This window comes from Acartia tonsa, chromosome 13, assembly GCF_053477335.1.
Source record: "Acartia tonsa isolate MP-2025a chromosome 13, ASM5347733v1, whole genome shotgun sequence".
In the NCBI taxonomy this organism is placed as follows: domain Eukaryota; kingdom Metazoa; phylum Arthropoda; class Copepoda; order Calanoida; family Acartiidae; genus Acartia; species Acartia tonsa.
The window spans coordinates 39,728,023-39,748,701 of record NC_137272.1 but is presented as its reverse complement, the minus strand read 5'-3'; the positions used below and the strand labels follow the sequence as shown (position 1 = coordinate 39,748,701).

Genomic DNA, 20,679 nt, shown 5'->3' with positions numbered 1-20,679 from the left:
CTGTCTCTGTCTCTGTCTCTCTCCCTCTCTCTTTCTCTCTTTCTCTGTCTGTCTCTCTCTCTCTCTCTCTCTTTCTTTCTCTCTCTGTCTTTCTCTGTCTCTCTCTCTCTCTCTCTCTCTCTGTCTCTCTCTTTCTCTCTTGTCTGTTTCTCTCTCTCCCTTCTCTCTCTCTCTCTCTCTCTCTCTCTCTCTCTCTCTCTCTCTCTCTCTCTCTCTCTCTCTCTCCCTTCTCTCTCTCTCTCTTTGTATTTCTTTCTCTCTCTTTTTTCAATCATTAGCCCTCTATTTTTCTCCTTTATTGCATTCTTTTTCTATTGTTTATTTATTAATATTCCTTTTTTTCGTAATTCTTAATTTTTCTCCATTGGATTTTTGTACTTTCATTATTATCTTGTAACAATTAAAAAATGTTATTATACAATAGAACGTTGAAATGACCACTTTAAAACCAAGCGTAGTAACTCTAAAATCAACCAAGGACGAGATAACCACATTCAAACCAAGCGAAGCATCTCAAAAACCAATCTCAGACGGTATTACAACATTTAGCCCTAATAAAGACATCCAAGTTGCTACTGAACAAAACATAAATAACCAAGGAAAGTTTGCTTTTGCAAAGTATTACAAGAAGGATGTTTTATATTTAAATGAAGGTGATTAAAGTACCTCAACAGATTAAACAATAAAATAACCAATGAGAGGCCATCATAAATTTTACCATTAGTCAATTACAGTGTATACTGACCTCTCATTGGCTATTCTATCGTATGACGGCATAATCTGTTGAGGGACTTTAATCATCTTCATTTAAATCTACATATTAAACGTACTGACGGACGTATGGACACTCCCCAACTAAGAAAAATCTGCAAAATAAAACGTTAAAAATTGTGTAAATTTCCAATTAGCATTTTAATTCGTTGTATAAATTTTAACATATAATTAACGGAAAGTTTTAAACCATTTTAGTTTTTATAAACATTACTTTTATTATTTTTGAAGTACAAAAAGCAAACTTTTTTTAATAATAGACGCATTTTCTGAAGTAGATGAAGATAAAAAAGAAAGTCCCATAGATGAAGAAACTTTGGCAAGAGTACCTGATCTAATAAATCAAAATGACGAAGATATTTATACATCTACTGAAGATACTTTAACAACTTATTATAACAATGAAAAAGCCGGAAATGATGATGAAAATATTTCCGATAATATTGACATTAAAATACCTGAAAAAGTCTCGGCAACTGATGAAAGTATCAAGGACAAAGTTGACAATACAATCCCCGAAAATGATGACAATAATATCTCCGAAAGTGTTAATGTTAAACTCCCTGAAATTGATGAACAGAAAATCCTCCAAACAACTGAGAAAGAAATCCGCGAAAACACTGAAGCTCCCATGGATAACTCTAATGCAGATGATAATGAATTGATTGACAGCAATGACAACATTTACGATGATGATATAATTTCTTCCGACTTGGACCCGTCAAAATTCACCACTTTACCCCCAATTAAATCAGAGGGTGGTGAATATTTAACATTCCCACCCCCCACCGACAGTCCCACGAATGTTGCCCTCATTACAACACTTGGTGGGGAGGTGGGGCTACCCAATCAAGTCACCACTATGCCAGGGGGCCTTTCCACTGGCGGGGAGGGGGTGGAAAGCGAAAGCATTGGCCCAATTGACACATTAAACATTAACATAGATCAAACTGTACAAGTGAAAATTCCTCAGATTGGCGACATAGCAGAAATTACCGAGACTCCTGCTGAGATCTCTGACGAAGTATTTGACAGCAGCGATCCAACATCAGATAAACAAGAAAATAATGACGGCGAAATCGCAATAGAAAGTAAGGATACGCTGATGCCAAATACGTCGGAAAAACCCTCAATTCCAGCTGAGACCAATATTATCAAAAATATTGATTTCAATGCAAAAGACAATTCAAATGACTTTGAAAAAACAACAACAAATAGAAATATAATTAATAAAGATTCATTCACTACCATAAAAGTTGATTATGATAATTTTAATGAAGAAACTGAATTAGTGAAATCAACAACAATAGCCAATGCACTTGAAAAAGATACTACTACCATTAAAAATGTGGATTATGATACAATTAATGAAGTAGAAAATGCTAATTCCATAGAAAAATCTACAACAATGGCAAATATACTCGAAAAAGAATCTTCAACCATCAAAAAAGCTGATAATGACTTTTTTAATGAATATGACACAACAATTGCCACTGCTGCAACAACCAACAAAAATGTTGCTAATGACTTGAATGAATTTGAAAATGAGGAAGGTGTTAGCAAGACTGATGAATTTGAAGATGACACAAATTTGAACATAGCCACAACACCGACAGCAAGTGTAACATCCTTTAGAGAAGAAAATAATGGTGCCAATTCTACGCCTACAACTACCCTCAAGGTTTTTATATTGTACGGTTTGACATTATAATTTGTTCTTGTAGTTTTGAAATTCTTGCCAATATTTCATCGCTGCCCATTCATCAAAGAGATTTTCAAATATTATTTTTATTTATTTCTTGATGGTAAATTACGCTAAAAAGTATTTTATCATTTTTGACCAAAGGAAACGTTTATGGCAAACTTTATTAAAAACATATTTTTATAATTAAATAATTTGACCAAGGAGGCTGAATTTGCTGAAACAGCAAGACGCGGATAAGTAAAAAAGAATAACAAAATATTGTTTTTTTTAAATTGAATAAAATTTGCCAATGTTTAAACCTCCAATATAAAAACCTTGTGATTTTAAAGACATCCTTATCAAGCGCTGAGCAACAAGACGGCGACAATACAAAAACTGAGTTTCCTCTAAATGACTTTGAAAAAGATACATTTGAACAACAAACAACAACAAAAAATCTTCCAAGTTTCGAAAAACCAATTGGTGAGTGTATTTATCCATTTATATTTCTGTCCATCTTTCTATCCATTTATCTATCTACCTATTTATCCAGTTATCTATCTATCCATCTTTCTATCTATTTACCTATTTATCCATCTATCTATCTATCCATCTATCTATCAATCTTTCTATCCATCTATCTATCGATCTATTTATCCATCTATCTATCCATCTTTCTATCCATCTATCTATCCATCTATGTATCCATCTATCTATCCATCTATCTATCCATCTTCCTATTCATTTATCCATCTATATATCTATATATCATTCCATCTATATATATATATATCTATCCATCTTTCTATCTATCTATCTACCTATTTATCCATCTATATATCTATCCATCTTTCTATCCATTTATCTATCTACCTATTTATCCATCTATCTATCTATTCATCTTTCTATCTATTTACCTATTTATCCATCTATCTATGTATCTATGTATCTATCCATCTATCTATCTATCTTTCTATCTATCGATCTATCTATCGATCTATCTATCGATCTATCTATCCATATATATATCCATCTATCTCTCCAGCTATCTATCTCTCCAGCTATCTATCTCTCCAGCTATCTATCTATCCATCTTTGTATCCATCTATCAATCCATCCATCAAGAAACACATCAATATGTATAATATCAATTAATAGTTATTGATCAATTAATCATTTTAGACTCTGCCGAAATCCTAGATGACGATATAAATGACTATTTTGAGCCAACAGACATTCCCCGGCAAACCACAATAGAAAGCATTACTGATGATGAAACCACCACCGAGACAGAAAACATTCCCAAACAAGTTACCACATTAGAAAGTGCTGCTAATGAGTTTGAAAAATCTACGAATGAGTTTGAAAGCACTTCAACCATTGCTAGTACAACTATAGTTGATAATGATTCCAGGGAGGATACGACAACTATGGTTGATAATGATTCCAGAGAGGATACGACAACTATGGTTGATAATGATTCCAGGGAGGATACGACAACTATGGTTGATAATGATTCCAGGGAGGATACGACAACTATGGTTGATAATGATTCTGGGGAGGATACGACAAATGCTCCGGCAATATCAATCTTTAAAGGTGAGCGATTATTTCAATTTTTATCTATCTTTCTATCTACCTATTCAACTTCATGCCTATCTAAATTTCTGTCTATCTATCTTTCTGTTTATATATCATCCTACTTTCTGTATATCTATCTATCTTTTTTATTTATCTTTCTCTCTATCCATTCATCTTTCTGTCTATCTATCTATCTGTCAATGAAGCTAAATTTCTTTCTGTCTATCTATTATTCTGTCTAACAATTTATCTACCTTTCTGTCTTTCTATCTATCTATCTGTCAATTAAGCTATTTGTCTGTCTGTCTTTCTTTATTTCTGTCTATCTATTAATCTTTTTGTCTATCTATTTATCTTTCTGTCTATCTATTTATCTTTCTTTCTATCTATCTATATCTCTGTCTATCTATTTAACTTTCTGTCTTTCTATTTTTGCTATTATGATTGATACTCATTTGAAAATGCTATTTTTTTTCTAAATTGTCGAAAAATGTAAGTAAATATTTTCTTTAGATAAAATATACCTCTCACATGGTAATAATAGTTTAACAATATAATCAATTAATCTAAAAACATGTGTGGTATTGGTAAAAATAGAAGTTAGCCTAATTATCTTTGTGAACGAGGATAATATTATCTAAAATAGCAAAGCTCAAAAAAACTGTCAAATATATAGGGACATATCTTTTAATTTGAATTTGAAAAAATATTATATAAGGTAGACGCACATTTAGGACTTGACTATATAGATGCTATGCAACTTTGTGACTAATCTCTTAGGAATCAGTATTTTAAAACCATGATAGTTGGAGGAAATTTTTAAAGTGTCTATTTGGCTTCAAAACAAAACTTAGATTTTATTTTCAAAAAGCTTTGTGTCCCGTTCTTTTTTAAAGTGAGTTATAGAGTAGCTACTCATCTGATAGATTAGTAAAACTACCAAAGTTCAACTTGAAAAAAAAGAAAGCTAATTTAACAAGTTGTAAGGTTAATGAGTGTTAGAACTTTAAGCTTTAATTAGCAGATTTTAGATAGATAGATAAATAAAAGACATATATAAGGATATATTAATATATTTATAGTATTATAGACAACTATCCGCGGATAGTAAAATGAAAAATTCCAGTTTTGTTGGCCCTGAGAGATCCAAGGCCCTGACCAATCAAAACTTTTATTTTTTTATTCGTAGAAAATTGTCTTTAACACGACACAATACATGACTTTTCATTAATGTTCAATACCGGTTCTAATCCAGTGGATATTAATAAGTTTAAAGCTACAAAAGTAATTACAAGTTGAAGTAAATTTTAAGGCAGAAGCTAGTTTAAGCTTCTTTCAGAATGAAATTATTTACCAAAGGACAAACAGACATTCATACCCTAACAATTGGATAGCTTCGCTACGGATAAGAATAGACATACCATTAAAGACAAACATAAAAGAAGTCATGACATAAAGTGTGCTATTTAAACAACTTTCAGTTTTTTATTTTCTTTCTCGTCTTTTGCATAATCGTGTCACATACTAATAATTTTTATAAGAGTTCATACAATAAATAGGATAAGATTTTAAAAACAGCAAAAGTAGATAATATGCTATTTAATCATTAATCCATGTATTCTTTTATTTATCCAAAATCTATGTATTCGTCAATCAATTTATAATCAATAGCTATCTATTAATCTTTATTTTTGTTTGTATTTAACCAAAAGAAAAAAACTATTTTACTTTCTAGATTTGTAAGTCAAATACAGTCTTTTATTTTCTTATTATATGAAGAAAATAATTTTTTTTTGTCAAAATAAAGATAATTTGTGACAGCAAATCACCTCTAATAATATTCTATTTAAATATCTACCTATCAACTTTTGATATTTTTCTTCATTGACAAAACATTGAATTTCTCTTCTTAAGATGTTCCTGACAATACCGATGTCTTTGAAACGAGTGAGGATGAAGAAAATAATGGCGGGGGGGATGAAAGTTTAGAACAAGAAAATCGTGGCGAAGGTATTAAGGACACTGAATCAAACCAAGGGACGGATACTTAAAAATAATTTTGTTGGCTTTGTTAACATTTTGGCAAATTTACTTTTGATTTTTAGTAATGTAAGCTACTCTATAACTAATGTCGGTCTGTCCGTCTGAGTAAGTTTTAAAAAATTAGCTTTAAAGATAGAGGTCGCGTTTTCCTAATGAAGATTCCCCCAACTATACGACTATTTAATCAATTGACAGACAGACCTTGTAAATGTTTTTTAAAGAAAGGGCTAGATAAGCCCCACAAGGCAAGAATCCTGCGAAATCATTGAACTGGTTTTTAAATTGAAAACATGTTTGTTACTTCACCAATTTTGAAGATTTATACCATGTAATGTTATTGTTAATTTAACACCTATGTACCTAAATATATTTAAAAATACTTCAATTGCATCAAGTTATTCAAAAACAATATAAATCAAGACCAATAGATATAAACATAAAACATAATCTGTTAACAAAAACTAAATTGGACATTTTTTAAGTATCCGTCTTGTTAGAATCTGTAGAGGTGTCAGTGGAAGATGGAACTGGGACTGTAGACTCTGGAGACAATAGACCCACTCAAATTCCTGATGTCAGCGTGGCGCAACAAGAACAACAAAATACAGGGGAGGTCGCAAGACTAAAACCCGCGAAAATTAATTCCATTACGGGGAAACCGTTGCCAGAGACTAAAACAGCATCTATTCCCTCTCAAAATGATGAAATTTCATTGGTTGATGAAAAAACTACACTTCCTCCCTCCTATGATAGCGAAACAACAATAAGACTTCTTGAAGAGGGGGTTAATACAACCCCGATGGCGTTTGAAGGCACCCCCATGACCCAAAAATCTGCTAATACCATGGTAAGTTTTTCTTTTTTTCTATATCTTTGGTCTCCCAGACTTTATTGTGAAATTTGTTAGACAAAATGTGTACATTGAAATCTATTTTTTTTTATAAGCGAAGCTACTCTATAATTTCAAATGTCCGTACGTTTATCCATCAAAAATGTTTTGTGCAGTTGCTAATGAAGATAGACTTTCTGAATTTTGTTCAGTATAAATTTAAGAAGTCAGTCTTGGCAATCTAAATTTTTGATTTAGGTATGTAGGGGTGGGTATTAAGAGATATAAGTTTTCCGGAATTTTAATGTAGGGAGTAGATTTGAAATCTGCATCAAATTTTAAGGATTTTTTATAAAATTCGTTTTTTGTAAAATTCTTTATCTAAAAGCGGAAATACAAATTAAGTTAATTAATTTTGGCATCTGTGATTGGTGGATTTAAAAAAATCTGCGCTCTGATTGGATGTCGTACATCATTCAACCAATTAGAGCGCAGGTAGTTTAAAATCCACCTATCCTATTGGTCAAAATTAATTAACTTAAAATGTATTTTCGCTTTTAGATAAAGAATTTTACAAAAAACGAATTTTATAAAAAATCCTTAAAATTTGATGCAGATTTTAAATCTACTCCCTACATTAAAATTCCGGAAAACTTATATCTCTTAGTGGGTATGTCATATCACTCATAATTCAGAGACGTGTTATCACTTTCAACTGAGGGGGGGTTTTATTCAATCGCAAAATAAACGCACACACAAGATCACATAATTTAAATCGATATAAAAATTGAAAAGGAAGATAGTAACGTATCTCTCCTATAATTAGCCTAAAACCTGCCTTGGACCTGAACCAAACTTATTTGAAAATTGAAGGACAAATTTTTCTTTTTCCTTTCTCCTCTCATCTAACTCATTTTTATGACGTCACATGGATCATTTTTGACACAATTTGGGCTTTGTCGTTTAAAAGATCTTACTGTACATGCATACAAAGAGACAATTAACTGAAAAACATCCTGTTTTTTTTCAATAGGATTAACAAAAATATTTTTATAAATGTATAATATCCTTGTACCTTAAAGTCTTAAAGTACCAAAATTTTTGGTGTACAAAAAATATTTGATATTTTTTGGTTATAATATTTCAAGTGCCTTTTTTGATATTATAAAAGTTACATGAAAAATATTTAATATTTAAGTCATGACGAAGTAGATTTTTAGAACAAGGACAAAATTAATAAAAGCTTAACTCAACAAATAAGTAAAGATGTTTGTCTGTCTGTCTCTACTGAAAGATCCTGCTAACTGCTGGATAATATGGGTCTCCTGTAAAATGAAGCTTCTTTTAGTTTCTTGGAATAACAAATTGACAAATAAAATCCCAAAATTTGGTTTCTCGTATTCATTCGAATACGGTGGATAGGAACCGGTTCTCATCCATACGAAAAAACTATGTCTAGCATCGTATTATATCCAGCTTTCTACGAATAAAAAAATGTACAATCATAAAATAACAACCAGTCTTTTTAGCCGGTGCCTTCGGCACCTCGGGGCTAAAAAAGCTAGTTTTAATCTCATAATTGTACATTCTATATCCGCGGAAAGCCGTTTATAATACGATGCGAGAAATAACTATTCTTGTCCTGATATTTGTCTTGGTTTTGTACATTAGAGCAAAACACTAGAGGGAGAAAGGTTTAAATAACTGTATCTCCCCATCGCAACCACCTTGTTCAACCGTTACCCTTCTATTGGGTCATTGAAAATCAACTAACGGCGTCGCTTATATTAAGACAGCCAAGTAGTAGAAAATAATTTATAAGCAGACCAAAGAGGTCTTTGAAAAAGGAATGGGGGTAGTTGTCTGTATATACATCTGTACTGTATATCTGTTTTTGTACCATAATACGGCGTTGGCTTGATCGTAATAGAATGACACACTTTGGAATAATGTACCTTCGTTGGCCGTAAGGTTTTGTACATTTTTGATAATTTTGTATGCCCATTTAAAATAAAATAGGACTTTTATGGGCAGAAAAATAGCTTAAAATCATCCTAGACCCAAGTGAAGCTACCCCCAAAAAGGATAAGACTATCAACAGTAAATAGGATCTTAAATTTCAAACAAAAAAACCTTCCTACTTTACACTAAAGGATCAAATGAAAATAAATGTATCGTAAATGTACACAATTTCAAAGCTATTTATTGATCACCATAAGACACAGTTTTAAAAGATTTTGATCTAAGAAAGTCTAAACGTCGTATCTTTACACAAAACAAATATTTAACATGAGCAAAATTAAGTTAATTTTCAGGTATAGTCTCTTTCGTGACATCGCCTCTTAAGGGTCGTTGCGTCGTATTTTTACAGTAGCTTTTCTCATATTTCTATCCCTATTGGGGGCTTTAACCCTACTGGACAATCACCTAACCTAACCTAAAATAATTAATCGAAAACTACGGTAAAAATACGACGAAACGCCCCTTAAGAGGCGATGTCTCGAAAGGGACTATAGTGTAAAACTACACACAAATATGTAAAATGCCTCTAATTATAAAACTTATTTTGCTGTTTTCTGAGAACAACCCCCCCCCCCATTCTCCCGCATTTATGAGTCGTGTCTGTGGACTTTTACAAATCATCTGAAGATAAAAAAATATTTTAGAATTTAGATGCTTGTAACAATGAGAGAGTGTAAGGGTTTAAATTTTAAATAGCTTTGCTTTTAAATAATTTACTTTGTATGTCAACTTTTATCATACTTATCTAAAAGTAACAGGATGTCTAGTGTTTGTTTGTAACGATGGATCTTTCTAACCGCTGAACCAATATTGTTCTCCTTTACAGTGAAGCTTCTCATTGGTGCAGGAAAGGTTTATGGGGAGGGTATCTCCACCCTACCAAGAGAACTGGAGGGTTAAATACACCCCTATACAAATAACTGTCGACGTTAATATCATTCAAATTAGCTTAATTAAGGTTATTTATGTATGGTTGATATGGTTGATATTTTGTTAAAATAAAAATAAATGAACAATTGAAACGGATTAAAATTTGTTAAATCTTACATAACGATTAGAAATTTTTAATATCATCTTCAAATTTTGTGTTTTTAAATCAAAAAGGTAGGAAAGGAGGAAGATTTATTTTTCTTTGATAATTAGGTTTTTAACAGGAAAATTGGACTGTAAATTTATACACAAGAACAAAGTTTTATATCCACTTTATCTTAATCACTGGTTAAAAAACTTTGGGTACTTTGTCAATTGTGATTGGTTAGTTAGTTCCAGACTTAAAGTGTCCAAACTTTTTAACCAATTATTACTCTTTACAGAAGGGATGATTTTGTTTTTCATCATCGGGGATGTTGTTTGTCTTATCATTATAGTAAAACACTTGAGGGAGAAAGGGTTAACTAACTGCATCTCCCCATCGCACTGTCCTTGTGCTAACTCTCAATCGGTTCATTAAAAATCAACCAATGTTATCGCTTATATTAACACAGCCAAGTAGCAGAAAACAATTTGGTAGCAGACGAAAGAGGTCATTGAAAAAGGGAGGGAGGTAGTTATCTGTATATACATTTATACTATAGATCTGTTGTCTTAATCCTCATAATTTTTAAAAAGTTGGACCTTTGCGACAGACTAAATTATTTATAGAAGCGTTGCCACAAAAATAATAAATGATTAAGCACCTTATCTAAGATTATATTCGAAGAATTATCATTATCAAAAACCTTTTTTAATCCATTAAAAGCCATCAACAAAAGTATTTGAATACCACTTATGATTATTTTTATTAGAATCTTGACTTTTTTAGTAGTGGAGCCACTCTTTAATTTATTTCTTTGGCCAATGTAATCTTTTATGATGTAGATGTATAATTTTATTATCATATTCTGACTCATTATTGAATTTGATATGTCCCACTATTCGGAAAATAGCTTAAAACCAGCAGTTAGAGAGATCTTGAGCTTCAGAGAGGCAGAAAGACATCGTTCTTATTTGTATTATATAAATAAATTTCTAAGCTACACGACATGTGGATATTTTCATCCTTGTTGTAATATAGTGATATCATAACATGTCTATAATTTTCTATAATAATATTAAAAATTATTGCTATCAGTATGTTATGAGAGTGTAGGTTAATTCGGGTAATAAATTGGTGTACTTTCTTTGTCCTCTATTTTTTTGGGGGGAGGGGGGTTTAAACACCTTTTTACTTACCTCCCCCTTCCCCTTGGACGAACACCGTAAAAGTGTCTGACTATGACGTCAGAAAAAATTAACAATTAACCAATGAGAAGCCAGTATTCACAATGGTAAAATATATAGCGGCCTCTCATTGGTTAGTTGTTAATTTTTTCTGACGTCATATTCAGACACTTTTACGGTGTTCCCTTGGACGCACTTGACTTTACGTATGAGCATGACTGACTTCTCTAAAATTTATTTTGTCCGCCTAGCCGTCTGAGATAATTATTCTATGATGGAAGATTTGTGATTTAATTTACTGCTATTTGAGACTGATTTCTAAGATTTATTTTCCTAAGATATTCCTCCTTTTTATCAATAAAAAAAGTTATTCTTTCAAAATATTTAATATTTTGTGTTGCTATGATCTCATATTTTTATTTAAGAGCAGCTCCTTGTACTTTCCAAAAATAAGAAATAAAAAATTTGTGTAATGTTTCTTTTTACGTTAATAACAAAGAAAAAGTACTTCTACCTGAACAAATCCAAATATTATCAAAAGTAACTCAACAAAAATATTTAGGGTTAAACAAGGATGACTGTATTTATAAGTAGCAAAGCCCAAAAAAATCATGACATGAAAAAACGAAAAAAAATGACTTTAGACAGCAGAGGTGGATTCTTAAAAAAAAAATTGCACCACTAATCGCTTAGTGGGGCAAACTTGTTTTCGTGAAAAATCCACCAAAATCACATTAAAAATCTACAAAAATTAAACAAAATTATAGAAGGGTTATTAACATATGATTTTGTTTGATTTTTGTAGATTTTTAATGTGATTTTGGTGGATTTTTCACGAAATGAATTTTTTTAAAGAATCCACCTCAGATGTTTAGTTGTCATATCACAGAAAATAAAGAAAGAAAGAGCGTACAAATGGTTAAACTTAAAGAAACTCAAGACACCTTGAAGAAAAAGGTTTATGTCTTTTGAAGCATGACCGACTGACAGATGGACAAAACAGTGTATAAGAATAGATGCGCATAGATCATACTAAAAATTCCAGCTGTCAATTTCCAATAGCAACTGAGAAGATGTCATTTTTCCATCGTGAAACCACATGAATTATAGAGTAGCTTCGCTACTAAAAAGAATAGCTTACTTTTTTTATTTTCTTATTCTTATTTATGGAAATTTTGAAATATTCTAGATTGAAAAAAATCTGTTAAAATCTATATTGTACTACATAATTGATACTTAGTAAAATCAAATATTTATTTAAGATCTCTTACTAATTTTTGTACTACAATGGGCTTATTTGCTTTAGTTATAAAGGCCTTTTATTTAGATTTTATTATGTTTATCTATCTATATATCTAGCTTTCTTGCTATCTATCTGTCTGTCTATCTAACTTTCTTTATTATATCTAATAAAAATGTTTAATTAAAAACAAAACAAACAAATACACATAAAAGCATTGTTTTAAAATTAACAGAAAATTAAATATTTTGTCAATTAGCCCTGGAAAACGGCTGTCAAAGGGGAAAGGTTAGGTAATGATTCAATTTACAATAAATTTTCAGGGAAATAGGAATAGTGTAATGGAAGAAAAATGAAAATGAAAAGTTTCGGCTTATTACTTCTTTTCATGTTATGAAAGAATGTATTTTGGTGCTTATTTTTTTAAATACTCTAAAATTGTGAAAATCTCTCATGTTTCCCTATTCTTAAAAAATCTTGCTGCAAATAGCCTTGAACCTGTCCAATGTACTTTCGACCATGATTGTTGTATTGATTTTCGAGATTTTGACACTCATATTTCCATATACATTATAAAATATAACACACAATTACAATTTCAATAGTTTGCACAGCTACTAGGTATATGTAAATATAATATGTCCGTCTGTCTGTTCGCATTAAAAATAAGCCTGCAAGTTTCGTTATTTTTTGAAAGCAGTGTCTTTAAGCATTAGATTTCTAAATTATTCTTTAATTTTTTCTTGTTGTATAACTGCTATGTAAAATTGTTTCTCGCGCATATTGGTTTATATTTGCATTAATTAGTGATTACTGCGCTACTTTTGTAGATAACCGTCCATGTGAATGTACAATTGAATGGGCTTGGTTCAACTATACACTTTGATGTTAAAAAATTGTGTACATACAGCATAATATGCCCAAAAATTTGGAAAAATCAAAGAAACAATATCCCATTTAATATAATTTGAGGGGGGGGGGTTGGCGTAAAATAACCCCGATTAAACTTCCCTGAAAAAGATGGAAAGATAGGTTTAAATAAAAGGAGTATATGCAGTGGCGTACACATCGATTCAAAGGGGCAGGGTGTTAAACCATTAGGGGGTGGTAAAATTGTAGAGGTATGCCTTCACAATTTCAATTTTTAAAGAGTTGTTTGTTGAAACCCCGCACGCCACTGTCTATATGTATTTATTTGATGTCTTTTATTATGTATCAATTTTGTTCTTTGGGAAATTGTCAAATCTCTGTTTTCCATAACTCTGGAAAATTCATTTTCAATATCAGATGTTACCAAATATTAGCGTATTATAAAATAGCACACATTATAGCAATACTTAAGATAATAATTTATTCTTTATGTCAAAATTCCGAGATGTAATTATTTTAACATATTTATTTATGTAGTTAGTCAGAATGTCAATTATACGATGATAATATTGTCTCTTATACTATTTGAAGAATCCCATTTGAATAAAATGTCTACTTCTATTAAAGGCAACAAAATTTATATATACTAACCAGCCAAACAAATAGAGAAATACGATTACAAACTTTTGCTATTATTACTATTTTATTTTTGGCTGTTTTGATTATTACCTAATGTCTTTGTTCCATATCTTTCAGAATTTTTCTTTTTTCAAAGCGTCAGAAATCCAACTATTTAGCACAATGATAAAAGACATTTTTCTGCCTTTATTCCAAATTTTTGGTAGTGTAGCTACTCAATAACTTTGCTTGTCAGTCCACCTTTCACCCTGTTTAATCTGAAAGCATTATGTTAGTATGTAATTTTATTGGTTTATGTAGAAAAAAAATAACTAAAACCCTGCCCATGACCTTTATAAAACGTCCTTAAAACCTCAATCAAATAAGTCGTTAGCGAAATCTTAAAGGACAAAAGGCTTTATTAATTTATATTAATAACTATATTTTTAGAATAAACTAAGTTTAACTTGTACTTTTTACTCATTTTTTTAAAGCTTTGAATGATGTTATACTTGTTTGAATTTTGTTTCATAATGAAACAATTAAAAATTAATTTTTAAAATTTAAAAATTATTTTTGTAATTAATTTTAGGCGTATATTTAATGCATTAATTTAAAAATTAGGTCAAAGTAAAAAATGCTTTAAAATTAATCAAAAGTAAAAAATGTACTTATTGTATTTTATGTATTATCAAATTGAAAACAATATTAACAGTCAGTTAACTTTTAAGTAAATTTTTAAAATTTTCATTGAAGCTCTCGAAAGTATCATGTGTGACGCCATAAAAAGACATCTAAATCCACTTCCCACTTTTCCTCTCATCCTTTCTTTTTTAAAGTATTTTTATGACGTCACACATGACACTTTCATGGATGGACAGATGGACCCACTAATTTTCTCTAATATTTTCTCAAATATTGTTAGTTTGTTCGTTACGATCTCGCAAACTTTAAAGCCTTGGGATGGTTTTAACTCTTTCTGCCTCATACCTACACCTTATAATACTTTTTAAAGGGATTCTTCTTTTTTAAAAATATTTTATCTTCAATTGCCTTATCTCTATTCCTGACATGAAGGCAGTGAACCATTTGAATCCTATTTGCATAAACAATATATATATACACAACTTCAATTTCACAGGTATTGTTATAAAACCACTATAAATATTAATTCCAAATTTCAATGGTTCTCTTAATTTCCCCCCAATTCGATCTTTAATAATATGAGTTCGAATCTTGGCCCTACAAACCTAGTAACTTCTTTGACTGAAAACTGTGATTTGGGAATGTATTGGCATAAAAACAGGCGATCACATATCATAGTAAGTACTCCCAGACTAAGGTCGTGCAATGAAAAATAGTGTTTGTTTATAATATAATCTACTGACTTTAAGCATTAAACTTATTTGCTATAGATTATAATTAGCTTCATCTTAAAGTAACCATTTTCAGCAAAACACACACAAACACACTCACACACACACACACACACACACACACACAAACAAACACATATAAACATAAACACTGACTCAATTTTTGGAATGAGACACGAACTTGTTAACCTCTATGACAGCTATAGCAAAATTCATATGTGTAAGTATGTTTATACAATAAAGTCAATATTTAAAACATTTGGAAAAGCAAAACCAACAGAAAGAGAAAAAATTGTAATAATGACAATAAATTAATCATCCCCTCAGCTATAAATTTTCTGTTTTTGGGGACATTATTCCGATAACTAAATGTTTTAAAAGGCAACAATTAATATTTTTACTTCCAAATGAAGACTTTTGGGGCATACTCCCTTTCGTGGCAAAGCCACTTAAGGGGCGTTTATTCGCATTTTCACAGCAGTTTTTCTCCTATTTCTAGCCCCTGCGGGAGGCTCTAACCATGCAGGGCCAATTGTATAACCATGCGGGGCAATCACCTAACCCAGTATAACCTAACCTAACCTAAAATAACCTATCAAAAGCCATTTTGAAAATAAAACGAATTAAGGGGCTTTGCCACGAAAGGGACTATATCCGAGTTTTGATTATCATAAGTGGAAGGAAGATTAATTTATCATCCATTGTCCTAGTTCTAAATCCCATCAAATATATTACAATTGAATATTTTTGTTACTTTGTATTTATGCCCTCTGTTTCATTTTCATCATAAGGAGATATGAATATATACTATTGTGATAGAACTTTCTTACTTTCTCTATCTATCCATCAGTATCAATCTTTATTTTTATCTATCTATATCTATCTAACTCTATCCTTCTAGAAATATTTAACTAAAGAAGGAATATATACTATTGTGTTAGAACTTTCTTACTTTCTCTATCTATCTATCAGTATCAATCTTTTTATTTATCTATCTCTATCTATCTAACTCTATCCTTCTAGAAATATTTAACTAAAGAAGGAATATATACTATTGTGATAGAACTTTCTTACTTTCTCTATCTATCTATCTATCAATCTTTATGTTTTATCTATCTCTATCTAATTATAAGTCTATCCTTCTAGAAATATTTAACTAAAGAAGGAATATATACTATTGTGATAGAACTTTCTGACTTTCTCTATCTATCTATCAATCTTTATATTTTATCTATCTAACTCTATCCTTCTAGAAATATTTAACTAAAGAAGGAATATATACTATTGTGATAGAACATTCTTACTTTCTCTATCTATCTATCTATCTATCTATTTTATGTTTTATCTGTCCGGAGGTCTGAAACAGTTTCTGTCTTATTTAAGATATACGACTGAAGCTTTTTTGAAGAAGGTTCCCTATTTCAATGGAAACCAGTAAATAATTTCCATTTTTCCATTGATTTGTCGGTTTTGCTACAGAAGTCATAAATTTTTCTTTTAAAACATAGTTTCCATACTTCTTATGCTTTGCTACTTATGTAAGTACATATATTTATATCTTTAAGCTAAAATACAATGATATTTATATCAATTGATCAATCTATCTATATAAATTGTCTCATTCTCTATCTTTCTTTTTCAACCGAAGCTTTTCTATAATTAGGGTCGGTCCGTCCGTACTTCCGTCCGAGACAGATAGCTTTTTTCGTTAATGTAGGCATGTTAGAATTGTCCTATCGATTTCAAACTTTTCATGGTGATTTCTGAAGTACGATTTAGAAAGTGTAGCGACTCTATAATCATTACCAGAATGTGCGTATGTCCATTTTAAACATGTTGATTTTTTACTTTTTTAACAACACATTTTTATGCGATCTAGTTATCCGATTGTTCGGATTTTTGGTATACTGATTCCTGGGACAACAAGTACAATATTATAAGCAAAGCAACTTTATAATCAAGTTCAAAAAATGTAAGTATGTCCATAAACATTATCCTGTATCAAGAAGTTTTTCAACAAATTTACTCACAAGTTTGCTTTGACTCTTATTAATCTATATTCTGATTATTCAGTTCTGACACTATACAAGTGTTAATGTCCGTTTGTCCTACCGTTTTAGAGCTTCAATTTTAAGGATGTTGTCATCCTTTTTATGAATGAACCTATCTTTCTATCTTTATATCCTTTTTAACACTTTCACCTCATTGTTTAAAAACCCCTTTTACTTGTTACCTTTTAAAGCCAATGTTACTAATTTCACCCATTTATAACCACCACCTTGCCTAAGCTGAGCACGATCTTTTCATTTGTTTATTTTCTTTTTCTTTTCACTTGCATATTTTTTCCATCTATCTATTGATTCATATCTAATCTATGTATCTAATATACAAACTATTATTTTTTCTACCTTTTTATTTTTTCTTTTAAATCGTCCCAATTTCTTATTATTTCTTACCAAATAGCAGCTACGCCTCTAGAAGCATCGACATTTCATTTTAATTTTAAGAAGAGAAAGTGATTTCTCTTAGAGGGAAAAGAGAAAAAAAGAAAAAAGTAGTTACAAATATTTCACAGTAAAGGAGAACCATATAGGTTAAGCGGTAAGCAAGATCATAAGATAAAGATATACAGACACACAAGAGACAGTTGGACATCCTGTTACTTTTACCCAAGGATAACAAATAACTCTCTCCTTCTCTCCCTTTTTATTCATTATCTCTTTCTCTTTATTTCTTTCTTTCTCTCTCTCTTTATTTATTTCTTTCTCTCTCTTCTCTCCCTTTGCCTTTCTCTCTTTCTAAACTCTCCCCTTTTCACTCATTTATAACCGTTGTATGTTAGTGTCTGCCCCCCTGTGTATGTTAGTGTCTGCCCCCCTGTGTATGTTAGTGTCTGCCCCCCTGTGTATGTCAGTGTCTGCCCCCCTGTGGATTATTATTTAAACACTTCTTAACTTGATTATTTCTGCCATGCAAATTTTTTTAAAAGTATTTCCACAAAAAACAAAAAATTTGGCTTTCTAAATACCTAAAGCAATGGAAACAATTAGGACACAAAATTATATCATGTTTAGAAATACACTTTTCAAAAGTGGTAGTTTGCCAGAAATGTGTTGTACTAAATATGTAACGAAAACTATCATTTTTGTTAGCGAAGCTACTCTGTCTTCGGGCTTTCTGTAATAATAGCCTAGACCTTTTTTATGAGATTTGCAGATAATTCACTATTCTAAACTTACAAACTACTTCACTTCCCTTAACCTCACCTAGTTTTATTTAAAGAATCGTATTTTCGCAGTTTTGTACAGAATCATAATTTTCTTTTTTTGCAAGATGCTTAAAGAAATTTATGAAAAATCAGGGACCAAGTCCAAACGACCGTTTGTTTTGTATATTGAACTTCTTTCAAACATAGAAATACTATTTTGTTTTTTCTTAATATATCTGTGTCCCAAAGAAAATAAGAAAAGGAGGAGTTTAAGAAAGATGAAAAAGATGAACTTGGGTTCAAATGATTTGAACTTTGTGACTAAAATACTCATATGCAGCCTATATATTAGCTTTATTAGCCAATTAGTTAGGCTACTCTATAATTTATGTCCTTTGTGTGTTATTTTGGAAACTGTGGCGTGCACATTAAAGAATTTTGACATCCCAACGAACCCAAAATTTAGGGGGGTAGAGGGGGGGTGTAATAGGGACAACAAGAAGGGTGTAATTTTATTGTCAGGGGGTGAATACACCCCTCTAAAAAATCAACGTTCACAATAGTCAAACAAGCCTACTGTGATTTAGATAGATACCTTTGCAACTGCGCTACTTGTGGATGATATATACCTTGAAATATGTAATAATTAACCCTATATTATCTAATTTCAGGAACCTAACCCAACAATAACTTCAAAACCTGAACAATCGTCTGAAAAAGTTGGAGTCGATGCTCTTGAAACAGAAATTTTAGACGACGATACAGATTACAATTATGATGACTCTGATTTCGACACATTTGTCGACAAAGAATCGTCGACAAGAGCCCTGAAAGATGCCACCGAAACAACAACAATCCCTACAATAACATTCGTTGATGATCCTCTTTTGGATGAAACCGAGGATAACTTAGAAAATCTTCCAACTTCAACTGAAAAAATCGCGGAAATTATTGAAAATCAAGAAAATTTTCCAAGCACAACCCAAAAAATCGTCGAAAACCAAGAAAATCTTCTAAATCCAACTGAAACTACATCAAAAGCTACCATAGACACTGCTAATGAGTCTTCCATAGATACACAGACTGATGACAATACCAAAGAAACAACTGTCAAATCAATAGATGAGTCTTCAAAACTACTGACGCCGGAAATTCAAAAGAGGATTTTGGATATTTTTAACAATGAAATAGGTAAGAACAATTTAAAACCACATTTGTACACATTGAACTGTTGGGATAGCTTCAACCCTAGCATAATTGCTTCATAATTTTTTATTATCTTTATTCTTTTATAACTGAAAAACGCTGTATTGGAGCTAAAATCAAATCTTTAATATAATTTTATTATTCTAATTTAGGTTTCGCTGCTTTGAACGCGAGTATTCTTGATAGCTTCAGAAATATTGATCCAGATACTCTAGAAATTGTTCAGGAATTTTTTTCATAACTATTCTTTTTAAATCATTTAAGTTTTTTATTTATACTAATTTTATATTTTTATCTTAACTTGTTATAAAAACATTTTACCTTACAGCAATAATTTTAAAATTTATTAATCCTATCTAATACACTAGCTAGGATTCTTGTCTGACTGTTAAGATCTCTCTAACATTTTTTTTTGTAATCTATAAATTTCATATGGTTTTGAGACTATCTATTATTTTGTATTTTAGTTGGAGGCTATTTTTACATGTTTTGTCCGATTACTAATTCAAAAGAAATTGTAAAAGAGTAAAAAGTAAATTAATTAAAATTTTATGTCCTTTATTAAAGAGGTGTAATAAGATCTTGCATATTGCAAATGCAGTCGGGTATAAGTGTTACAATTTTTAGACGTATTAGGAAACTTATTTAAATAAATATATTTTTTTGTAGCAAAGCTATTCTACAATTCGAATGAAAAATAGAAATCTTGGGTCAAAAAGAACTTGAATTTTATTTCAATTGGTTTAGAAAATTACCAGGAGGGAGGGAACACTAGACTCTCAATTATACGGGTATCCAAAGTTTTTAAATATTCTCACTCATTCTAAAAATTGGGGTATTTTTATCTTTATTAAAATTATTTCTATTGAACTTCTTTTTCACCTTTAATTATATATACAGTAAGAGTAATTTGTTAATCTTAATTTGGGATGTACAACAACTTATCTTCTATTTTCTTATTTCTTCGGCTTCAGATTTCTGGTTAAATGGTTCGCTTCTATCGTTCTATTATATAAGATCTTTTTTTTTTTA

The 20,679-nt window shown here is 30.7% G+C and overlaps 2 protein-coding genes across 2 annotated transcripts in view; both read left to right on the top strand.

The window, feature by feature from the left end:
- LOC145335304 (uncharacterized) overlaps positions 1-6,087 on the top strand; it is a 60,528-nt gene extending 54,441 nt beyond the window's left edge. The window contains exons 11-14 of the mRNA XM_080181040.1: positions 1,032-2,452; positions 2,806-2,938; positions 3,638-4,054; positions 5,951-6,087. Of these exons, the coding sequence (XP_080037166.1) occupies positions 1,032-2,452; positions 2,806-2,938; positions 3,638-4,054; positions 5,951-6,087 (2,108 nt within the window). The remainder of the gene's footprint in view (positions 1-1,031; positions 2,453-2,805; positions 2,939-3,637; positions 4,055-5,950) is intronic.
- Positions 6,088-6,231: 144 nt separating this feature from the next.
- On the top strand, positions 6,232-19,888 carry LOC145335303 (uncharacterized). The gene is made up of 4 exons (XM_080181039.1): positions 6,232-6,283; positions 6,562-6,926; positions 19,113-19,632; positions 19,800-19,888. Exons 1-4 carry the CDS (start codon positions 6,232-6,234, stop codon positions 19,886-19,888), a joined length of 1,026 nt encoding a protein of 341 aa, XP_080037165.1.
- The last annotated feature ends 791 nt before the right edge of the window (positions 19,889-20,679 follow it).